General features: G+C 33.3%; 1 protein-coding gene across 1 annotated transcript in view; it reads left to right on the top strand.

The window, feature by feature from the left end:
* Positions 1–23,885, top strand: part of IQCM (IQ motif containing M) — a 474,905-nt gene that overhangs the window by 254,906 nt on the left and 196,114 nt on the right. The window contains exons 10-11 of the mRNA XM_053597778.1: positions 5,450–5,594; positions 10,107–10,241. Coding sequence (XP_053453753.1) covers positions 5,450–5,594; positions 10,107–10,241 — 280 coding nt within the window. The remainder of the gene's footprint in view (positions 1–5,449; positions 5,595–10,106; positions 10,242–23,885) is intronic.

The raw sequence follows: 23,885 nt of genomic DNA, 5'->3' as shown, positions 1-23,885 counted from the left end.
GTATCCCACAGGTTTTGGTAGCTTGTGTCTTCATTGGTGTTATGCTCAAGGAAGATAATGATTTCCTATTTCATTTCTTCCTGTACCCATCTGTTAAAATGTTCAACCCCACACAAAGGCAAGGAAATTATGACATTATTTTTTAAAAGTTGAAAAATCAAACTGTAAAAATATTTGCTGAAATGTGACACAAAGGTTAATAATGTGTAACATACAAAGATCTCTTATAAACTGGAAGAAATACCCGATAATAATGATAGGAAAAAATAAGCAAAATACATGAACGAATACTTCCTAATTTCACAGTAGGAGAAACACAAATTGTAGTAAACATGAAAAGAGACTAGTATTACTACAATTAAAGAAATTAAGACCTAGTAAGTGTCATACACTGGCAGAATTCTACGGGGAATTAATCGATTCATTACTTTAAAAAAAAGTCATCAGATCAATGAAAAGGTAGATTGAAATCCATGCTTGAAAATTTTATTAAGTGTTGATGTGTGAAAGGTATAATGATTTCCCATTAAGTTAATAGAGATTGGAAATGTGTAGTCAATTTGTAATCACCCTTTTATATTGCAAAATTGTTCTTATAAATATTAATGTGTACATTTGTCTGATAAATTTCATCTTGAAAAATGTTTAGAATTATAGTGAAAGATTTGCGCACTGAGATGTATGTAGTACCATAGTTGAGGCATATTTTCATGCAGAAGACTGGCAGGGATGCTCCCTATAATAAAATCCACATAAGTGGACCGTTGTCATTTTCTCTGGCTCAACTTTCTAACTGTGAAAACCTCCCAGGTAACCTTCCAAATGCCTAAGATCTGAGAAGGGTTCTCTCATAAAATTCATTTGTATTCCTAGAAGATGTATTAGATTTGAGGATAAGGCACTCAAATTGAGGTTTGTGGCTACACAATGCCCCTGAAATTTTTTAGCAAATATCATTTTTCCAAGCAGCACCCTCCAAGTAGGGACTTTTCTGCTCATTTTCTAAGGTCACAACCAAAACATTGCTTAATTTTTTTTGTATTTATATTGCCCAGCTTTTTTTTTTATTGTTGTTATTGTTTCAGGTTCCTTGAGGGTACATAGAATTAAGTTACATTGCTTGCATGTATTAGGTAAAGTCCCTTTAATTCTTAATTATAAAAAATATATAATCTACTAAAAGACTTAAGCAGAAAGACATTGAGTAGACTATTGGGTGGAGGTCTAGGGAATTAAGTTAAGAAACATGAAGGAATGATGAGGACGGGGTAGGTCCCAGTACTCCAGCCAAATACTGCCTGTAAAGAGTCTGGTGCCAGTACCAGGGACTATTGCCTCTACGAATGCTGTCTTTGAAAAATGAGTATTGCTGCCACAGTAACTCTACCACACAAATAGATTTCACATACTTTCACTTTTAAAAGCATTATTAGTTTCCACTCAAAGTCTGGGGTTGGTTCAGACAGTGGGTGAAATTCAGATGTTTGCATCCTGGCACCAGAAAAGGTGTGGGTCTTCAGCATCTGACTTTTGGCTTCAAGTTGTGGGAATTAAGAATAAAATTTTTTATTCCTCCTATTAAGATTCATATGTTTGAAATGCTCACAAAAGACAACCATTCATTATTTTCTTTTAAAAAAGACTAGCCTGTTGTACAAAAAGTAGATTAAAAATACACATTAGAAAGTGCTATTAAATATTGAGATATTAACGAGCACTTAGAATCAGCTATCAGATGGAAGGGAACAGGAGAAGAAGGAGGTAGCAAAATTGTATTAATTTATTTTTTTATTCAGGCAAACAGGGAAATTTATTTCATTGATAATATTGATAAATTCCAAAATTTCAAAATTTCAGAAAAGAATCACAAAATCAAGCAAAGATGAAGAAAAATGATAAAACAACTTTTAAAGGATCACATGAAACATAAAATAACATGTCAGAAGCAAGAACAGTCATAAGTATAGTAAGAAATATGCTAGGAAAGGAAAAATTTATAAAATGTTTAAAAAACACTAAATTCAACTAAGTCAAGAGGAGTATAGAGTGTAATTAAAAATGTGGCTTCTGAAGTGTTCCTATTCTGCTTATTATTATTATTATTATTTTGTAGAGACAGAGTCTTACTTTATCATCCTTGGTAGAGTTCCTTGGCATCACATAGCTCACAGCAGCCTCCAATTCCTGGGGTTAGGCGATTCTCTTGCCTCAGCCTCCCAAGTAGCTGGGACTACAGGCACCTACCTGCCACAATGCCCGGCTGTTTTTTTGCAACTTACTATCTATGGGGCCTTGGAGAAGTTATTTATATATTTTCTGCTTTAGATTTTTCACTTATAAAATGGTATGGAAAGCATACTAAGGGAAAACTGACTCAGAAGACAATTTATAAATGTAAATACATTCCTAAACAAAAAAAAAAATGAAAATAATTTCATTAATTTAAGAAATCGAGAACTGGAAGATAAACCTAATGTTTAAAAAAGGAATTAATTTCTCTATTAAGATAAAACAGAAATTAATGAACCAGAAAATGTAAAATGTAAAACCTAATTAAATTGATAAGTAAAATAGAACTGGCTATTTAGAAAAGAGAAAAACCCTGAAATATATGAATTTTTAAACTTAATTTTTAAAAGAACTGTTGTGGTTGACTATAAAAAATGCACATAGAGATGGAGAAGAATGTAGTCATAGATAAAATAATAAAATTTTTTTGTGCCAGTACCATGCTGTCTTGACCACTATGGCCTTGTAGTACAGCCTAAAATCTGGTATGCTGATGATCCTGGCTTTGTTTTTATTACTAAGAACTGCCTTAGCTATACGGGGTTTTTTCTGGTTCCATACAAAATGAAGAATCCTTTTTTCCAAGTCTCGAAAGTACGATGTTGGTGTTTTAATAGGGATGGTGTTGAATCAGTAGATTGCTTTGGGACGTATAGACATTCTGGCACAAAAATAGAGACATAGACATTTAAAATCAAATAGAAAACCAGGAAATGAAACTAACACCTTACAACCACCTAATCTTTGATAAACCAAACAAGAACTGGGGGAAAGACTCCCTATTCAATAAATAATGCTGGGAGAACTGCATATCCACATGTAAAAAACTGAAACTGGATCGGTACCTTTCTCCACCCACAAAAACTGATTTAAGATGGATAAAGGACTTAAATTTAAGGCATGAAATGATAAAAATCCTCAAAGAAAGCATAGGAAAGACAGTGGAAGATATTGGCCTGAGGAAAGACTTTATGAAGAAGACTGCTATGGCAATTGCAACAACAAAAAAAATAAACAAAACAACAAAAATTAAACAAACAGTTTAATTAAACTGAAAAGCTTCTGTATAGCTAAGGAGACAACGACCAAAGCAAATAGACAACCTACACAATGGGAAAGGATATTTGCATATTTTGAATCAGACAAAAGCTTAATAACTAGGGTCTATAGAGAACTCAATCCACATGAAAAAAGCCAACAGTCCCATATATCAATGGGGAAGAGAGATGAACAGAACCTTCTCTAAAGAAGACAGACAAATGGCTAGCAAACATATGAAAAATTCTCATAAACCCCAATTATTAGAAAAATGCAAATCAAAACCACCCTGAGATATTATCTAACCCCAGTAAGAATGGTCAATGTCACAAAATCTCAAAACTGCAGATGTTGGCACTCATGTGTAGAGAAGGAAACACTTTTACACTGCTGGTGGGACTGCAAACTAATACAACTTTTTTGGAAGGAAGTATGGAGTAACCTCAAAAAACTCAAGCTAAACCTCCCATTTGATTTTGCAATCCCATTACTGGGCATCTATCCAGAAGGGAAAAAAATAAAAATAAAAACCTTTTATCATAAGGACACTTGCACTAGATTGTTTATCCAGCTCAATTTATAATCGCCAAAATGTGGAAACAGCCTAAATGCTCACCAACCCAGGAATGGATTAGTAAGCTGTGGTATATGTATACCATGGAATACTATTCAATGTTTAAAAAGAATGGAGACTTTACATCCTTCGTATTAACCTGGATGGAAGTGGAACACATCATCCTTAGTAAAGCATCACAAGAATGGAGAAGCATGAATCCTATGTATTCAATTTTGATATGAGGACAATTAGTGACAATTAATGACATGGTGGGGGGTGGGGTAAGGGGAGAGCAGAGAGAGAGAGAAGGAGGGAGGGGGAAAGAAAGGGGGAGGGAACAGAAGAGCAAAGAGAAAAAAATACTCTAATTTTATAATGTGAATTGGGAAGTTTTTCATCTTTATTTTTATGAATTAAAACAATTTACTAGAATTATCTATTCTTTAAAGCTAGCTAGAACCCAGGTCTGAAATTATCTGATCCTGATGCCTTTAAAACAAGACTTTATTAACTATCTATCCCAACATTTCTGTGGTAAGTTAATCTGTCAAGGTTTTCTCCTCATTCTTGAGTAACTTCAAGAATTTAAAACTTAAAAGAAATTTTTATTACAGGTTTTCAAATGTCTTGCCAAAGAGATGTATGTACAAACTATTATATTCTTTTCATTTTGTATCTGCTATTGACCCTTTATTTATTCCAAACTTGTAAACTTCCGCACTTCTGTTCATATTCACATTTGTGATTTCTTTTTTTTTTTTTTTTTTTGAGACAGAGGCTCAAGCTCTTTCCCTTAGTAGAGTGCTGTGGCATCACAGCTCACAGCAACCTCCAACTCCTGGGCTTAAGTGATTCTCTTGTCTCCACCTCCCAATTAGCTGGGACTACAGGCACCCGCCACAATGCCCAGCTATTTTTTGGTTGTAGTTGTCATTGTTGTTTGGCAGGCCCAGGCTGGATTTGAACCTGCCAGCTCTGGTGTATGTAGCTGGTTCCTTAGCCACTTGAGATACAGGCGCCGAGCCCACATTTGTGATTTATTTATCTATTATATTGGTCAAGAATTAGCTTTTGAATTAAAAAAAAATTAAAAAAAATTTGCATGTATACTGAAAAGGGTTAATTTCTAATTCAAACAGATTTTAGAAGTCAATAAAGAAACCTGGAAAAGCCCAATGAAAAGTAGGTAAAAGAGGTAAATGTACAATTTTCAAAGAAAAAGGAGTGAACTGTTCAGGTAAAAATCATTCAGTATAGAATAATGCCTTAATAAAATGTATTTTTTTCCTCTGGCCGAGTGGGCTGCATATTTTAGAAATTTGAACACCAGCTTAGGAAGTGTCTGTACGAGTAGCTGTCTCCTCTATTCCAGGGGAAGTATGAGTATCTGATGAAAAAACAAATTATAATGAAGCTCTTTGAACTTGTAGGCAATAAAGAATAAAGATGTCCATAATCTTGGAAATTGGATGAAATAGATTAAAAGAAAGGAACAAAGTCAAATTATTAGTAAATATAAATAGTAGAAACCTAAGGAACTTTTCTGTCTACATTACTGTTTTATAGGCTTTGTATCATGGAAATACTTTGACAGCAGTTATAAACATGTATCGCCGAGTAATCTACCGGGTTAGACATCGACTTGGACTTTGGAGAACAAGACAAATTATAAATTTGTTAGAGCTAGAAGAATGGATGGACAGGAAAAAATGTAAGCAGGAGTCACTTCTGGTTTGAATTAAGTTTGGGGTTATTTTAACCATTGACATTTTAGTATAGTTACCCGTGGAAACCATACGTAGAGTATATTTTTATATTTAATGAATTTGATGACTTCAATTGCTTATCCTTACTATAAGCAACAGTAACTAATTCTGGGTAACTAAAGCAAAAAGGAAATTTAACGGGTAATATTGGAAAAATAGCTAAATAATCAGATTTTAGGCAGAATGTGAACCCGAAGTCTTCCAGAGATTTAGAGAGCAAGAAATAAGGAACAATATGTATTTGTCTCTGGGGGATAGATAAGCTGTTATCACTTAAAGATTTTTTTGTTCCTTTGCTTTAAATTGAAATTGTAGGCAGAGAGCACCTGATTGATCCAGCTTAGTTGTAAGTTCAACAGTTTGCAGTAGGTGGGTAGGGAATCTTGCTTGAGAGTTGTAAAAGCTGTATCCATTGGAGGAGGGTAGCTCCCCAAAGGGTAATTAAATATTGATATCAGAACAGTTAATGGACACTCAGCAGACTAAAGTACACATTGCTTATTAGTGTTAGAATTCTATTCATAGAACAGGTTTTCCAATTTATATCTTAACTTTCAGAGATTGAATTTATATTTAATGAATTCAATATTGCTTAGGGTTAGGATAGATTATTAGAGCCAGTTTCTTGACTAACAAAAATAAATGATGTAAGTAAATTATATTTAATTGGAATCATCTCACTGCTTTATAAGGCAAAAAATGCTACATTTTTGGTAGTTTCAGCTAGTCATAAAATTTTACATTTAGGATTATTAAGTTCCACGAAGATAGGGACTGTACTTATTATGTTTTTTAGTGAATATCCTGTATCTAGCATATGCCTACTTTATCAGAAGGCCTCAAAAATATTTGTTAAAAGGATAGTTTTTATTAAATTTATTAGTTGTGACACAATTTTGTGCCAAAAGATAGTTACGGATAACCAGAACTCTTTAAGTTAGAATGATGCCTTTTCTGTGGCTAGAGGTAGAGGAAGGAAGACATCACGGGAGAGAGAGAAAGGAGGGAGAGCAAGGGTTGGGGGGGTGTCAGGGGAGATGGGGCAGAGAGAGAGATTCCGCCTAAGTTAGAGAGATTAGCTAGATCAGTTCACCCAGCCTGGGTGTTAGAGAAAGGAACAAAAAGGAGGAAAGTATCCAGAGATTGAAGGAGGAAAAAAGAAGGGAGAAAAAGAGAGCACAACAAGAGAGAGGTAGAGAAAGAGAGGACCCTCTCCCATTAGGAAGCTGCTGGGACTACTTTTACTTAAGAGTCTTGAAAGAGAGACGGAAAGAGACTGTCTGTCATTCCTATGTACACTCAGATTTTAAGACTTTTGTTCATAAACTCTGTACATACTAGTAAAAACTTCAGTAATATATTCTTAATATTCTTCTTGATAGTTGTTTTATATTAAATAATTTTAACAAAATATATACTAGTATGTAATAGTACCTAACAGTTATAGGTACTGTTATAATGCCACTTTTCTTTTCCACCCACTTTAATTTTTAGCTACTGATTACCAAATCACCTATCCTTCCCAAAATGCTCCCACTATTTTACTCAGTCTTCATATCAAAATTGTTAATAAATTCATTAGCCTTATAGAATATTGCTTGTATTTCTTAGCTTTGCTTTCTTTCCATTATTTCTCTCCATTGATTTGTAATTACAGATATCACTGTTTTTGTATCTTAACCTCTCTGATTGGGAGAAAAGGAAAAAAACAAACAAACAAAGCTATTGTGATTTTTGTTTTCCAGCCTGGGCTCTGGTGATTTCTAGTTGAGCAGCTCTTTGAGTAAAAGTGTTAATGTAAGTGAGGAGTGAGCCAGGTGGATCTATAGGGGAAGAATGTTCTACAGAAAGAGTATCAAGCATGAAGGCCTTCACTTGGAGGCTTGCTAGTGTTGAAGGAAGTCAGGAGATGAATATTACTGGAATTGAGTTTTTGAGTGAGAGCAGAGCAAGATGCAATGGGAAAGGTAGTAAAGAGTGTTGGTAGTGTCAGGCTTTATGGACCATACGTTTACCTTGAAAAGAGTTGGGAAACCATTGGAAAACTATAAACAAAGGACTATGCTGCCATGTGTGTTGAATATATCACGCTGGTAATTTTGTTGAGCATAGGCTGACATGAGGCAAAGATAACATAGGATCTGTACAACATGGGATCTGAACAGTAGAGTAGAATTAGCCAAATGAATAAAGAATTACCAGCCAAATAATTTAAAGAATTACCAAAGCATCTATTTATGTTGAGGGTTAAAGTATCTCTAGAGTTCACATAATTTGCAAGTTTTCATTTGTCTTAATGTTCTTTAAAAAACTTTCTATGCTTTGGTTGCTGATTGGGTGCCATTTGGCAGATTACCTGTGTACCTTTTAAAGCGTCTTTTAATGATCAGAAAGTTTTCATTAATTTTCATGATTTGTTGTATCTTTACCCTGATTACAACAGCCTAGATTATTAATTCTGCTTGCATGTTGCTAAAAATTTGCTTATAGTACATAACATACAGGTTAAAGGAATTGTTATCTATTAATACAGTCACAAAGTGATAATATTAATAAATGCATCAATCTGATTTTATGAGAAACATCTAAAACTGATTAATTCAAGGAAAAAGTAGTAAAGGTCTATATACTTCTTCAAGAAAAAATATATTTACTTAAACATAAAAAAAACGTAAAAGGATAGCCGGGCGTTGTGGCGGGCGCCTGTAGTCCCAGCTACTCGGGAGGCTGAGGCAAGAGAATCTCTTAAGCCCAGGAGTTGGAGGTTGCTGTGAGCTGTGTGAGGCCACAGCACTCTACCGAGGGCCGTAAAGTGAGACTCTGTCTCTACAAAAAAAAAAAAAAAAAAAAAAAAACGTAAAAGGTGAAATTCTTATTGTTATAGTTGGGAGTTTCTCTAAAAATCAAAGCCTGCGAGGAGAATTCAAGTATAACTAATTTATTTGGGAATTAATTCCAGGAAATTCTGTTAGTGAAATGGAGTAGTTAGACAAGAAAACGATAAAAGTCAAAAAAGATTGTATTATCCAGGAAATTATAATGTGACAACTGGAGCTTAATCCTTGTGGAGAACTAAAGAAAACAGTGTAGCCATCTTGCCTCAAGTGCTGGGTGGAGCTTTATCTATTAGTTCCAGTGATTGAGGGCTACAGCAAGGAAGGTCTTAATTCCTTGGTATGCCAGGATTGCTGCACAGGTGGGTAGAGTGAAGTCCACAGCCAGAGGGAGCCCTTTGGCAATGGAATACGGACATTGGCAATTTAAAGGCAAATTTGCATGTGCAGAAATGTAAGGGACAAGGATGTATGGACAAGGCACCAAGAGAAACTGCTCTAGTTTGCTTATTTGAACAAAGAGAAAAAGTCATAGGTATACTAAATGTAAATTTACATTTATTTATCTTAATGCTAAGTTTCAGGATCTAGAATAACTACTCATATTTAAGGAATCACTAAATATTTCTTGAATTTGTTGATTTTTCATGATCGTCTCCTTCAACTGAATGACTGACATATTGAATGAATGGATGGAAAATTGAAATCCATATGGTTGGGTGCTGGGATGATACAACTTCTGTTAGAAACCATTCTGGTGTCCTTTGCCATAGTGAGCCCATATTTCAGACCAGTCCCTGGCATCCTGTAAATTCTTACTAACAATTAGCTTCATGAGGTTAATCCACCATACTTCAGAGTAGAGACTCAAGGCTACCTTTGATGGACCTTCTCTTTGAAGAGAAGAAATGTAGAAATTTAGTTTGTGGAAAACTACACTTATAAACTGTATGTATCGATTGGCTTGCTCATTGTTTAACTCCTGTCAGATATAAGAGATAGGTGACAAGTGGCACAACTGAGTGGTTTTTGACAATAGTCCTGGACCAGGAGTAGAAAATTACAGAACTAAAAAGTAAGAATACAAGAAGTTAGCAAGCAAAAAGTAGATATTTCCCCCAATTAGAGGCTAACTTAATCCAAACTGGAATCACCAATTCTAGTAGTTATGATGTGTATAGAAATCAAAAAGAGATGAAGGAAAGTAGAGGATCTGATAAATAATGAACACTGAAGTGGTTCAGCCTAAGTCAGGCTGCCAGAAATCCTGACATTAAAGCTGTATCTTATGATATGGGTTGAGTGTTGACATATGTAGGGTCTGTGGTCAATTATCAAAAGATCAGGATAGAGAAAACCAGTGTTCGTAGGGAATCAAGTCTGATTTTCACTGCTGCAGAATGTGGGGGTTGTGGGAGGAGAGGCATGTCCATTTCCTTGTGACTCTTGCCAGAAGGTTGACATAGTGCTAGTGTAATTAATCATGGAGGCTTACTGGTAGACGGGAAAATAAAGCTAAAGTTACAGTTTCTTCAAATCCAGATAAACCCTTTAGGTGGCTTATACTTGATACATTATTTACAAAGAAAAAAATATATATTTTTTACCTTTTTGATCTTTTAGTCTATGAAACAATGTTTACCAAGAGAGAATATTGGCAAGGAATAGACAGAAGTGAGCTCATTAAGTTCTTCAATGACTGTGGTCATTTCCCAACCCAGAAACAAATTGATGATATCTGGGACCTGGTCCATCAAAGTAAGTAGCTTCTCATTTCTGGTCTTCTTTTCTTCTTTGCCTTTCTACTTCCTTCTTTTCTCCCTCCCTACTTTCTTCTCTTGCCCTTTTCCTTCATTCTCTTACTTTTATTAAACTTGTTTTGTAAGTATTTTTCCTCAAATCTCTTTGTACCTGATATTAATACATATAAAAGATTTAAAAGGTATGTTAAAAGAAGTCAATATAGTAATTTTTTGAGGAGAAGGAGGGGAGAGATGGTTTTAACTTTATAGATTTATATATTTTTGATATAAATAAATTATGACTAGCTGGATGTATTTTAAATACTGATGCTAAAATGCATTCTTGTGGATAGATTTGGTACTGAAGAATATGTCAAGTTTAAATTATAATCATAATTTAATCATTGTAAGCTTAGACATTTACAGTTAAAAATTGTTTCTTTTATGAATAGTAAATAAAAGGATAGTGTTGTATATGAATATTTAATAATTTAAATGAGGCAATATTTCTCTCTTTACTAAAGATTAGGAAGGGGGTGGAAATTAATCCTTTAAATTTCTTCTCAGCTTTTTGCTTTTTCTTTTTTCCTCCAGCTTTAATGAAGTATAATTGACAAATCAAAATGATTTGTATACAATGTGATCATTTAAGGTACATTTGCATTGTGTAATTAATGAATGCATCCACCACAATCCATAGTTACCCTGTGTGTGTGTATTGAGGACTTGTAAGATCTACTTTTTCAGCAAAGTTCAAGTATATAATATAGTATTATGAATTACATTCACTATGCTGTATAGCAGATTCCTAGAATTTATCTGTCTTTTAAATGAAAATTTGAATGTTTTTACCAATATTTCCTCAATTTCCACACCCTTTCTGTTTCTATAAGATCAACTTTTTTTAGATTCCATATGTAAGTGAAATTTATACAATATTTGTCTTCCATGCCTGGTTTATTTTACTTAGTATAATGTCCTCAAAGTTCACCTTTGTTGTCACAAATGGCAGAATTTCCTTCTTTTTTAAGGCTGAAGAATATTCCTTTAGGTGTACTCTTTTTCTTTCTTTCTTGTTTTTTTTTTTTTTTTTTTTTTTGGAGACAGAGTCTTATTTTGTTGCCCTCAGTAGAATGCTATGGTATCAGAGCTCACAGCAACCTCAAACTCTTGGACTCAAGCAATTTTATTGTCTTACCCTCCCTCCCAAGTAGCTGGGACTACATCTTTGACAAACTGATTTCATTTCCTTTGGATATATATGCAGGAGTAGGATTACTGGGTCTGATGATAGTTCTATTTTTAATTGTTTGAAAAAATTCCATACTGTTTACATGATAGCTGTACCAATCTACATTACTACCAACAGTATACAAGGGTTCCTTTTTCTCCACATCCTGACCAGCACTTCTTATCTCCTGCCTTTTTGATAATAGCTATCATAACCAATGTGAAGTGATAATCTCATTATGGTTTTGACTTGCATTGGTGATTAGTGATGTTGAATTTTTTTTTTTTATATATTTGTTGGACATTTGCAAGTCTTCTTTGGAGAAATGTCTTTTCAGGTTCATTGACATTTTTAGTTTATTATTTATTTTATTTTTTTGCTATTAAGTTGTATGAGTTTCTTATTTATTTTGGATGTTAACCCATTATCAGATATATGGTTTGTAAATATTTTCTCCCATTTTGTAGGTTGCCTTTTCATCTTGTTGATTATTTCATTTGCTGTGTGGATACTTTTTAGTTGGATGTAGTCACCTTTGTTGTTTTGTTTTGCTTCTGTTGTCTGTGCTTTTGGTCATATCCAACAAACCATTACCAAGACTGCTGTAAAGAAGATTTTCTCTTAGTTTTCTTCTAGGAATTTAACAGTTTTAAACTTTAAGTCTTTAATACATTTCAAGTTACTTTTTACATATGGTATAAGATAAAGGTCCAATTTCATTCTTTTGCATATGGATATCAAGTTTTTTTCAACACTGTTTATTGAAGAAACTATCCTTTCTCCCTTGTGTATTCTCTGCACCCTGGTCAAGAATAACTGCCTGCTACGTGTGTGGTTTTAGTTTTTGACTTGCTATTCTATTTCATTGGTCTATTTGTATGTTTTTAGTTCTTGTACCACACTGTTTTGAATACCATAGCTTTGTAAAACAGTATGTAATCAGTAAGAGTGATGCTTCCAACCTTGTTCTTTCTCAAGATTGATTTGGCTATTCAAGGTCTTTTGTGGGTACATATGAATTGTAGTTTTTTTTCTTAAAATACCATTAGACTTTTTATATATGAGCTTATAAATGTTATTATCCACAAATAATTCTTGTATATTCTTAAATAATTATGAAAATAAGTTTTCATAATTTTTTTATTTAGAAAATGCTTAAAAATTGAACCTAATTGTACAATGATTCATTTTTATAGAGAGATGGTTTCTACCAATATCATCTCTTTTGATTACCATAGTGGTCTATGTACCAGAGAAGGTGATAGGTTCATTTATGCTCATTTTATTAGATGAGAGAACTAAGGCTTGGAAAGAAACTTTCCTAAGCTCATTGACAGAGCTACAACTTTAACCCTGGTCTCTTCACATCAAGGTAAATGCTTTTTACATTTTACTGTATGGAGCCATTTTTTTTTTAAAAAATCAATGTTATGAAAACATAATTAGGTGGATGGTTAAAAAAAGTTTGATAGCAAGGGCTGTCTTTTATTCATCTTTCATAGACTAGCTTAGTGCCTTGCAATAAAGTAGATTTCTATAAATGATTGAGTCTATTATAATTGTCATTCAAACTAGAATTTGCAGTTTTTTGAGGTATCTGCAGACTACTTTGTTTAGAGGTTGTTATAGTTTACAGTCCTAGTGTAAACATAGTGTAAATATGTTTCTTTCTCTCTGTATCCATGTCAGGACTTGTTGTTTTGGGACTTGTCGATAAAAGCCATTCTCACTAGAGTTAGGTGATATCTCATTGTGGTTTTGATTTGCATTTTCCTAATGATTGGATATGTTGAGCATGTTTCATGTGTTTGTTGGCTATTAAACTATACTCATTTGAAAAGTTTCCATTCATGTCTTTTGCCCACCTTTTAATGGGGTTGATTGATTTTTTTCTTGTGGATTTGCTTGAGTTATTTGTAGATTCTAGTTATCAGCCCTTTATCAGATATATAGCATGCAAACATTTTCTCTCATTCTGTGGGTTTTTTACTCCATTGATTGTGTCCTTGACTATGCAGAAACTTTTTAATTTCATCATGTCCCACTTGTTTATTTTTGTTGTTGCCGTGTTTGCTTTTAAGGTCTGTTTTTATAAATTCTTCACCGGTATCTACAAGAGTTTTGATGTACCATTCAATACAGCAAATTCACTACTAGGCATTTACCCAAAGGAAGAAAAGACATTCTATCATGAACATACTTGCACTCAAGTGTTTATAGCAGCACAGTTCTGGAAACAACCCAAATGCCCATCAATACATGAGAGGATTAGTAAAATGAGCCATTTGTATACCATGGAGTAATATTCAGCCATAAAAAGTTATGATGATCTAATATTTTTGTAACAACCTCAATAAGCCCAGAGACCATTCTTCTAAGTGAAGTATCGTAAGAATGGAAAAACAGGCTTGGTGCCCGTAGCACAGTGGTTATGGCACCACCCTCATACACTGAGGATGGCAGGTTCGAACCTGGCCCAGACCAGCTAAACAACATTGACAACTGCAACAAAAAATAGCTAGGTGTAGTGATGGGTGCCTGTAGTCACAGCTACTTGGGAGCCTGAGGAAAGAGAATCACCTAAGCCCAAGAGTTTGAGGTTGCTGTGAGCTATGATGCCACAGCACTCTGCCAAGGGTGACAGAGTTTGACTCTTCTCTCAGGAAAAAAAAAAAAAGGAAAAACAAACACCACATATACTCAATACTAACTTGGAACTAGTCGATCAACACTTATGTGAACTTAGGGAAGTAAAAACTCAATGGGAATCAAGTAGGTGGGAGGAGGAAGGAGAGGTTGGGTTAATTTACACTTAACAGGCATAATGCACTCATTCTGGATGTAGGGCACACTTATAACTTTGACTTGAAATGTACAAAACAAACTGTGTAACCAAAATGTATACCCCAGTAATATTCTGAAATAAAAAAGAATTAAAATCAAACAAAAATCCCCCTAGAATTGTCAAAACCAAACTTAATTTAAAAAGGTATTATTGTTAATATAATGTACAGGATTGGGAAGCTTTCCTTTATAGAAAGGGACACTCCAATATAATTTAAACTATATGTCTAGTTATATTGAACCATCTAGTTAAAACATTTTTTTTTAATTTTTTTGGTGAATTGGAAGCTTTCAGTTAAAATGGAGATTTTCTAAAATAATGAAAAGAACATAAAAATTATAGGAAAAGGAACCAAATTAATGGATTTCTATTTGATTTTCTTATATGTTTCATTTTAAAAGAATCTGATTGTATGCATTTTACATTGTCAGTCATCTTCATTCATACTGACTTCTTTGATTGTGTATAATAGCTCCAGATGTGCAACCTACGCATTTTTTATGCAGTAGAAAATTTTACCTAACACTCATGTAGTTAATTCAATTGATTAACTTTTTCAGGGTAGAACACCAACTAGGTCACATTCCTAAAACTGTCTGTATATAGTCTTCGGGTATTTTTAGGTTCTCTTTTGTTTTCATTCTTTATTCTTATCACTACAGTAACAAGAAAATTTGTGACTGAGGATATGATTTTTGCCAAAAAATCTTCCTTTGGGAGAATGAAGCAACTTTGGGCTGCATGTGTAACCACATCTTAAAGGCTACAGGTTATACAAACATGAAAATCTTTACTTGATATTCATTTAAATGAATGAATGAAATTTATAATAGAATATCCCAACAAATGAAACTTATAATAGAATATCATATCTGAAAGTAAGGAAAATAATTCATTATGGTTCTGTATGCTCTATTCACAAATCTGCCTAGTCTATGAACTTTGAAGATTTTCCAGTATTTTTCCAATATGTAAGTAGAACTTTTAGTTCATCTTTTGCAATTAAAATGATTAGAAATCTCGACAGTGAAAATAAGTCCATTTTTAGTGTGGAACCTTAGACAAAAATTTTAAAAAACATAAAAGGTATTTATATGTTATTAAACCTAAAATATCCTATGCATCTCAAGAAATTGTGGCCTGAGAAATCATGTGAATTATTTTAGGGTCCTTGAGTTGTTGGTGGCAAACTGTAATATATGGTGGGCCTGCTGTTTCTCAGAGCACAAGTTTGTCTACCCCAAGCAGACAATGCTGCATTTTCTGCTACCTTATCAAGATGTGGCTTTATGTTATTTGATGGGGAGCGTATAATGGTTTTCTGTTAAAATTCTTTCACATGAAAATGCACTTTAACAATAAAGTTTTAATTACATAAAAAGGGGTTAAAAGGAATTAATGATGGTAGTAGAGGATTCTAGGGTGTAAGATATGAGACTAGCAAATTCTAAAGGCAAAAGAATGCAAAGTGTCAGAGATAACGTGTTACCATAGCATTAAATAACTTCTAAAAATGAAATGTAACATTTTCATTGTAAAACATTTTGAAAATATACATTAAAAACAAAAGGTGAAATGAAAAATAGTGGCAAATTTATGTTTGGGGATGGCCTGTAGCTATTGACCATGGGTGAGCTAGAATAGGTAGCCAGATCTTATATATGGATCTTTTAAATGCCACCATTTACATTTGGAGAATTTTTCTGCCTATTTATCTTCTCGCCAATGTGATAGCAATCTGATCATACTATAAATATGTTGCTGGTACGAACCACAGTTCATGATCTCACTGTTTTTCTACAATGACTGATTTTTTATTTCTTGAGTCCATCTACCAGAAATTTAATTTTAAGCAATTTGGTTTTTCATTCTATTTTTCTGAGGTCACTAAATAAAAGTGGAGGGTAGTCAATCCCTACTTTTACTCTTAGCCCCAGGCAACCATTGATCTGATTTCTGTCTATGTTTGCCATTTCTGGAAATCTCTTATAAATAGAATTATACAATATGTAGTCTACTGTAACTGGCTTTTTTCACTTAAACATAATTTTGAAGTTCTTCATGTTGTAACATATATTATGACTTCATTCATCCTTATTGCTGAATAATATTCCATTGTATGAATAATCTACATTTTCTTTATCTGTTCATCAATTGATGGACACAAGCTGTTTCCATCTTTTTCTTATTATAACACTGCTATGCCTTTCTCATTGTGGTTTAATTTGCAGTTCCCTCATCTAATAATAATGAAGTTGAGCATCTTCTCATGTGTGTATCAGATATTTGTATATATAGGAGAAGTCTATTCAGAACTTTTGCATGTTGTTTTAATCAAGAGCTTCATATCCTTATTATTGAATTATTAGATTTTTACTCTGGATATAAATTCTTTATCAGATATATAATTTGCAATTATCTTTTCCCAAGTCTCTGCAATATCTTTTAATTTTCTTTTTGGTATACCGAAAAGCAAAAGTTCTTAACTTTCCTGAAGTCTAATTTATTAATTTTTTTCCCAGGGTATAATTTTGGTGTTATATCTAAGAAATCTTTGCCTATCGCAAGATAATAAAGGTTTTCTTCTATGATTTGTCCTAGAGCTTTAATAATTTAGCTCTTAACATTTTTGTCTATGGTTTATTTTCTTTCAACCTAGTTGTCTATCTGAATGTAAACTATTTTCTTAGAGACAACACAGAGTTTAATATTGCTTTTTAAAAATCACAGTCTGATCAGCCTGGTCTTTGTGTAGAGTGTTTAGTTCATTAACATTTGGTACAATGATTAATATGGTGAGATTTGTGTCTGTCATTTTGCTGTTTTCTGTATGATTCATTCCTGCTTTGTCCCTGTGTTCCACCTTCACTGCCTTCTTTTGAATTTTGTACATATACTTTTAGTGTACCATAATAATTACACTATGAATTTTTAAACTCTATTGTAAAAATCATTTTCTCAGGGATTTCTGATATGCAATCCAGGGATTGCATTGCATATCTTAATTTATCACAATATTGTTCAGATTAATACTGAAATTCCAGTTAAATACAGCAATTTTGCTTCAGTACAGCCCCATGATACTCTTCCTCCTTTTTTGCTAGGCTTATACATTTTATGTGTATAAGCCTAGACATATAGTTTTATAATTATATTCTTATATTATTATACATTTTTAAAAGGAGTTAAGATAATAAATGTGAAAATATATTTTATCCATATTCATTATATATATACACACACACATATGTATGAATACATTTACCGTTTCCCTTGCTCTTCTTATTTTTTTGGATATGAATTACCATCTGGCGTCTTTTTCTTTTAGCAGGTGTGATGGTAGTGAATTCTTTTAATTTCTTCAATTTTGGAAATATCTCTATTACTTTCATTTTTGAAGATCAATTTTGCTGGATATAATATTCTTGGCTAACAATTTTATTTTCTAGTCAACACTTTGACCAAATCCTTTCACTGCCTTCCAGGCATCATTAATTATTATGGAAAATTAACCATTAATCTTTTTATTTTCTTCCCTTGTGTATGATGGGAGCATTTTTCTCTTTCCACTTTTAATATTATGTCTTGGCTTTTGTCTTTTAGTACTTTGGCTATGGTGTGTTTAGAAGTAAATCACTTTGTGTTTATAATACTTGAGGTTCAGGGGCAGTGCCTATGGCTCAAGGAGTAGGGCGCCGGCCCCATATGCCGGAGGTGGTGGGTTCAAGCCCAGCCCCGGCCAAAAACTGCAAGAAAAAAAATACTTGAGGTTCACTAAAATTTGAGGGTCTGTAGATTAATGTTTTTCATCAATTTTGGCAATTTTTCAGCCAAATATTTCTTTCTCTACATTTATTTCTCTCTCCTTTCTTTCTGAAACTCTCTTTACATTTAGCATTAGTATACTTAAAGTTGTCCCAGAAGTCTGTAATGTTGTTTGTTTTGAGATTTTTTTTGTTTTATTCCTTAAATTAGATAATATCTATTGAACTATCTTAAAAGTTACTATTTTTTGTGCCCTTTTAAGTGTGTGGCTGAAACTGTTTTGTGATTTTTTTTACTTCATTATTTCATATTTTTTAACTATAGAAAACATTTAACTCCTTTTTATTGATTCTGTTTCTCTTGATAATTCCTGTTCTTGTGTAATTTTTATGGTATTTTTCTTTCTTTAAATATAGTATGTTATTTATTTGAACATATTTATAATAGCATCTTTGAGGTCTTTTCTAAATGTAACATCTGCATCCACTCAGAATACTTTGTATTGACTGCTTATTGTCCTGAATGTGGGCCACATTTTCTTCTTTCTTTGCATAGCTCATCTTATTGGTTATCATTGAATATTGGACATTTTATATACTACATTGCTGCAATTTTTGATTCTTCCTCCTACCCCAAGTTTTCATTTTTTTTATTTAGTAATTTCCCTGGACTTAATATGTGGAGTCTGAGCTGTGTGCCCTATGGTATTCCATTATTCTATTATTTGTTTCTCTGTTTAGTTATCACTTTAATTCCTAGTTTTTATAGTACCTTCTTTAAGGGTCATATCTGAATCTGCATAATTTTGTGGCAAGTCAATGTGGGGGCAGAGTATTTGCTCAAACACCTTGAGCTCTTAAGGTTTCCACCCTCTATTTATGGCTCTGAGGGTTGAAGTTGCCCCAACTTGGTTCCAACTAACACTGTACCTATGGCCAGCAGAGCTACAGATTTTTCCCATTTATTTCTTATCCTGCTTGTTTGTATTGTCAATGTCAGTGGCTGTAGGTTTTTTTCTCACCTCTTCAAATCAATTTAGCTTCATGTAACCACAGGTTATGAGAAAACAATCCTGATTTTAGGCATATTGATATTGGTCCAGATCTTCATATCTTTGTCACAAGACACTTTGGTAGAACCCCGACACATAACGATCCACATTTGTTTACTTGAAAAGAACAGAATGCTCAGAAGTACAAAGGCAGGCAAAAATGGAACTCATAGTACAAAATCAGTTGATCAGAAATGAGGCAATAAATATGATTTAGACATGTGGTTAATATTGGTGCTTACTTAATAACTAAAGAATAAAAAATATTTATTTTATTATTACTTCCACTTCACTAATGAAATGTGTCCCCTAAAGTGTTCCACCATGAAATTCTTTGGCAGGATTTGAGGTATTTGTGTAATGCAACACTGATCACTTGAGAAGTGTTTGATGTTTTTCTATTCTGTCTGTTGCGTCTACTGCTAGATTTCCATGAATCTGTTATAGACTCTATATGTGTTACAAAGGTATAAGGTATCTGCATTGGTGTCTACAACCCCTGTGTAGGATGCCATTTTTATGTTATTTAATAGGTATTTTTTAATCTAATGCTTTCAGCCATGTAAGAGACAAAAGGACATTCTCTTTTCTGGTTGATAATTGAAGTGATAAGTCATAAAGTGAAAGGAAATATATAATAACAAATCGACGTATCATTTCATGGGTTAAGGCAATCTACTCTTTCAATGACATTGTTGTTTGTAAATATATTCAACAAACATCTTGAGTATTTAATATGTGCTGTGAAATGTGATAGTGTTCAAAGATTTCAGAGTCCCCATAATAACTGAAAGGACAGACGCATACATAACCAGATGAATACAATGTTATAAGTGCTTAGACATTTGTTCATATAATAAGTGCTAAAATAATACAGATACTAATTATATGTTCAGTTTGGAGAACAAGGAAGGTTTTAGAGAGTGGTTAAGACTTAATCATTATAAGACAAGGTAACTAGATAAGAAGAGAAAGACAAAGGTTTAACATATAAAAGAGAGATTCTGTGCAAAGCAGACTAGACAATCTGGTAACACTGAATAGGGGGATGTCTGTGATTGTTTGGTGGGTGGAGAGGGCACCATACAACTGAAACTGCTATTTAAAAGATACCATATCATTATTGAAATCCAGTTGATTGTGGCTGCTTTTCCTTATTGGATTCTCACTGTTTTGAGCCCCTTATTCACCTATTATCTATCTGCCTTGGCAATGGTTGTTTCTAAATATACAATACAAATTATATTGGGGGTATAAATAAATATTACATAGGTATAGGCCATTTAAACACTTTTCCCTAGAGAATGAATACCCTTGGATAAACTAGAGACCAAACTTTAGGGGCAAAGAGCAACCCCGAAAGATTTGTCTATCATCACCTTGCTTTAGCTACCTAATCCAAGCAACTGTTCCTACAATTATGCCCACTCATTCCCTTAGCACTTTCTGTAGATGTTTTTTGACATATGGTCTCATCTTACATTTTAACTCTATTAGTGTCTGCTTTCACCCTAGTGATGGCTGTGCAAAGCCTGCTGAAGGCCCTGGTGATGATCACTGCTAGTGAAAGACCTTTCCCTTTCTCCTTCTCTCCTGTCCTTTCCCTGAGCACTTTCTATAGATGTTTTTTGACGTATGGTCTCACCTTGCGTTCTAACTCTATTAGCGTCTGCTTTCACCCTAGTGATGGCTGTGCAAAGCCTATTGAAGGCCCTGGTGTTTGATCACTGCTAGTGAAAGACTTTTCCCTTACTCTTTCTTTCCAGTCCTACACTACAGTCCTATGAATTGTTACTCCAATTAGTGAGTGACCCTAATAGCCATTCTGGATTTTTTTAAACCTTTGAGTTATTTGTTATTTGGGTTGAAATATTTGTACTATAAGCTGCACAGAGAATCTGATTAAACTTTGTAGGATTACTTAACAAAAGGCAATCTCCTAAAGTCTATTTTCTTTAAGTAGAAAATAACTATCTTTAAGAAAAAGCAGGAACAGCAGGGGTTTGAGAATGGCATAACTTTGGTAAAGGTATAATTACTTTCATAAGTCTATTAGAGAGCAAAGCTTTAGGCTCCTTTTGTTAGATCACCATTTATTAAGATTATACACCCAGTATCCCTAACATGTGGGAATCCACTAGCAAGTTTTTGTTATATATGATTAAACTTCTATCTTACCAGGAATAGTGTAATCTCATTGATGAGAATAACTTTGCTATGCAGTCTCTGATAAATTAAGGAAACATTAACATAAAATATTTTGTCACAAATTCTTATGAAATGCAACATTTAGATATAATTTTCCAACATCATAAACGTAGTATTACATGATATTCTCCCCCGTGGCATTTCTCGTGGTCTAGATTCTTTTTACTTCTGACAGTGAAATGAAAACTTCCAGAGGACTTAAAAGTAGTTTTAAGCCCTTTATTTTCATACTAAGTTTTGCATTTCTTACTTAGTCTGCTTCTTGAGTCACGTTTAGTAATAGAAATTTTCTAGTATTTCTACATCAAGCTTTTAAAAGAGATTATGCTTTGCTCCATAATGCAATATGATGTTCCCGTGCTGTGGAGCCTGTCATGTACTATATAAATTATTACTGCTAGGGAAATTAAAGCTTATAATTCAGATTTGTAAAAGCAAGCCTCTTGCTGGAAGCTGCCGGTTTGGCTATATGGAAGCCAACTGCTTAAGCTGGAATCTTACTTTCTTAATGTTTACCACCAGATACATGAAGTGCCCATAAGAGTTTCATTTTGGTATTTTGATTTGCAAAATGCAAAACTCTGTTTTCACTTTAAAATCAATATAGGAGTACTGTGTTGTAGCTATTGTCTATTATATTAATAAGTCATGCTGGCTTATAAAAAAAGATGTTTATAGAGGCCTGCTTCTTGGTGCTTGGTTTTTTAGGCATTAATGTAAATACCTCATGTTCCTTTTATAAAGATATTGGGGTTTTATTCTTTAGAAATATTCCAGCCCATGATTCCTTATCTACCAATACTTATAAGTTTTTAGCATGATGAGGCACCAAATATTCTTCCAGCTGCTGTTTAGCAGTTTGCATATGGAGGATACGATTTCCATAAACACATTCATATACACTCATCATCTTTTGAGGTAAATATAAATAGACACATATAAGCACATTTGCGTAAATGTGCATTGTAGTTAGTAATGCTATCAGCTTTAATAACTGCCTGCCTGTACTAAAGGTAAGTATCAGAATCTTCTCTTTCTCTGTGTTTTTCTGCAGTGTTTAATTCATAGTATTGATCAAAAGAGACAAAATTGAATGTGCACTGAATTTATTGCACATACTTTCTAGCAGTAAGATTTAGATTTAAGATTAAACAACTTAACTAATGGTTCTTAAACAAGGTCTCATAATGTATTTGCGTTTTAAGTAAGTTGTAGATTGAGTGCCAAATAATTTGATTCTAAGAAAGTTAAAGTACCTACATTTTTTAAGTAATAAATAAATTGAAATAGATTAAAAGATAATCTCTGTAACATCACTCTCATTTGCTAAAATTCCAAAGAACAAAAACAACATCAAAAAAATGATAGGACTTTCCCTGCTAGGCATAACATTCTTCTTGGATTTTTTTTTTTTTTTTTTTTTTTTTTTGGATTTTTAAACTTGTCTATCAATGTGAAAATTGGTGTTTCCAGTTACATTAAAAATATAGCCAATATTGAGAATTGATTTCATTTTGATATTAAATCTGCCTACTTATAATATCTATTGAAGTTTTCTTTCATATCTTTTAATGAGCTTTTCTTGAATTTTTCCTCATAAAGATCTTATAAATCTTTGTGTCATTATTTCTAAGAATCTTTTTTTGGTTTGTTTGTTTTTTGTTGCTGTTGGGAAATGAGAGATATTCCACTGCCTTGTAATGTTTCTGAAGTTGAATGCTGGGTATACAAGTGGTTTCTAAAAAAAATTTTTTTTTCGTTATGTCTAAAATAGTTTAAATTAAAATTTTAAATATTCCTTGGTATCTTCCTATCACGTGTAGAATAAACTCGTAATAAGTGACAAATCTTCCACTTTGCTGACCCCCCTACTCTCTCTTTTCTCACTCCACTCCAGGCAAGCTACTCACTTGACTTTTTTTTTAGTACACTAAATTCTTTGCACTTGCTGTTTCTTCTATTTAGAATTTTCCTTCCACATGGCTCATGTTTGCAAGAGTTTGACTCATATCTACTGCTGAAGTATCAATTGCTCATAAAGGTCTTTCATGACTTTCCTCTCTGAAATTACCCACTTGTCTGCCCACTGCCCTCTACCCTCTACCCTGTATCCTTGCTCTGTCTCCTTAATATTTACTTCTTTCATTCCACTTGTCATTACATGATGTTATATCACATGTTTATTTGTTTATTGTCCATCTCCTACATTAGCCTGTTGATTTCTAATATGTCAGGACCTTATCTTTCTTGTCCACTGTGACCCAGTGCATAGAATAGAACTTTGTATCTAGAAAGGAGGGAAGAGATGGTGTCACCAAGTAGAGCAGAATGAAGTACACAAGCCAGTACTAAGAGCTGTAAAAGGAAAATCTTCCCTACTTTCCTCTAAAATTAGTGGTGAGGGAAAAAATAAAAATGGTAGCATATAGCATATGCCCATCATCTTAGAGATGATAAAAAGTAAATGATTCAGTCTTTTTTTCTTATCTCAGGCCAAAGAAAAACATTACAATTTAGAGAAAGCCCACTCCTCTCAGAATTTTCCAAAACTGTCAGGAAA

Source organism: Nycticebus coucang, chromosome 1, assembly GCF_027406575.1.
Source record: "Nycticebus coucang isolate mNycCou1 chromosome 1, mNycCou1.pri, whole genome shotgun sequence".
Taxonomy (NCBI): domain Eukaryota; kingdom Metazoa; phylum Chordata; class Mammalia; order Primates; family Lorisidae; genus Nycticebus; species Nycticebus coucang.
Note: the sequence above shows the minus strand (reverse complement) of the source record. Positions and strands in the feature narration are given on the sequence as shown.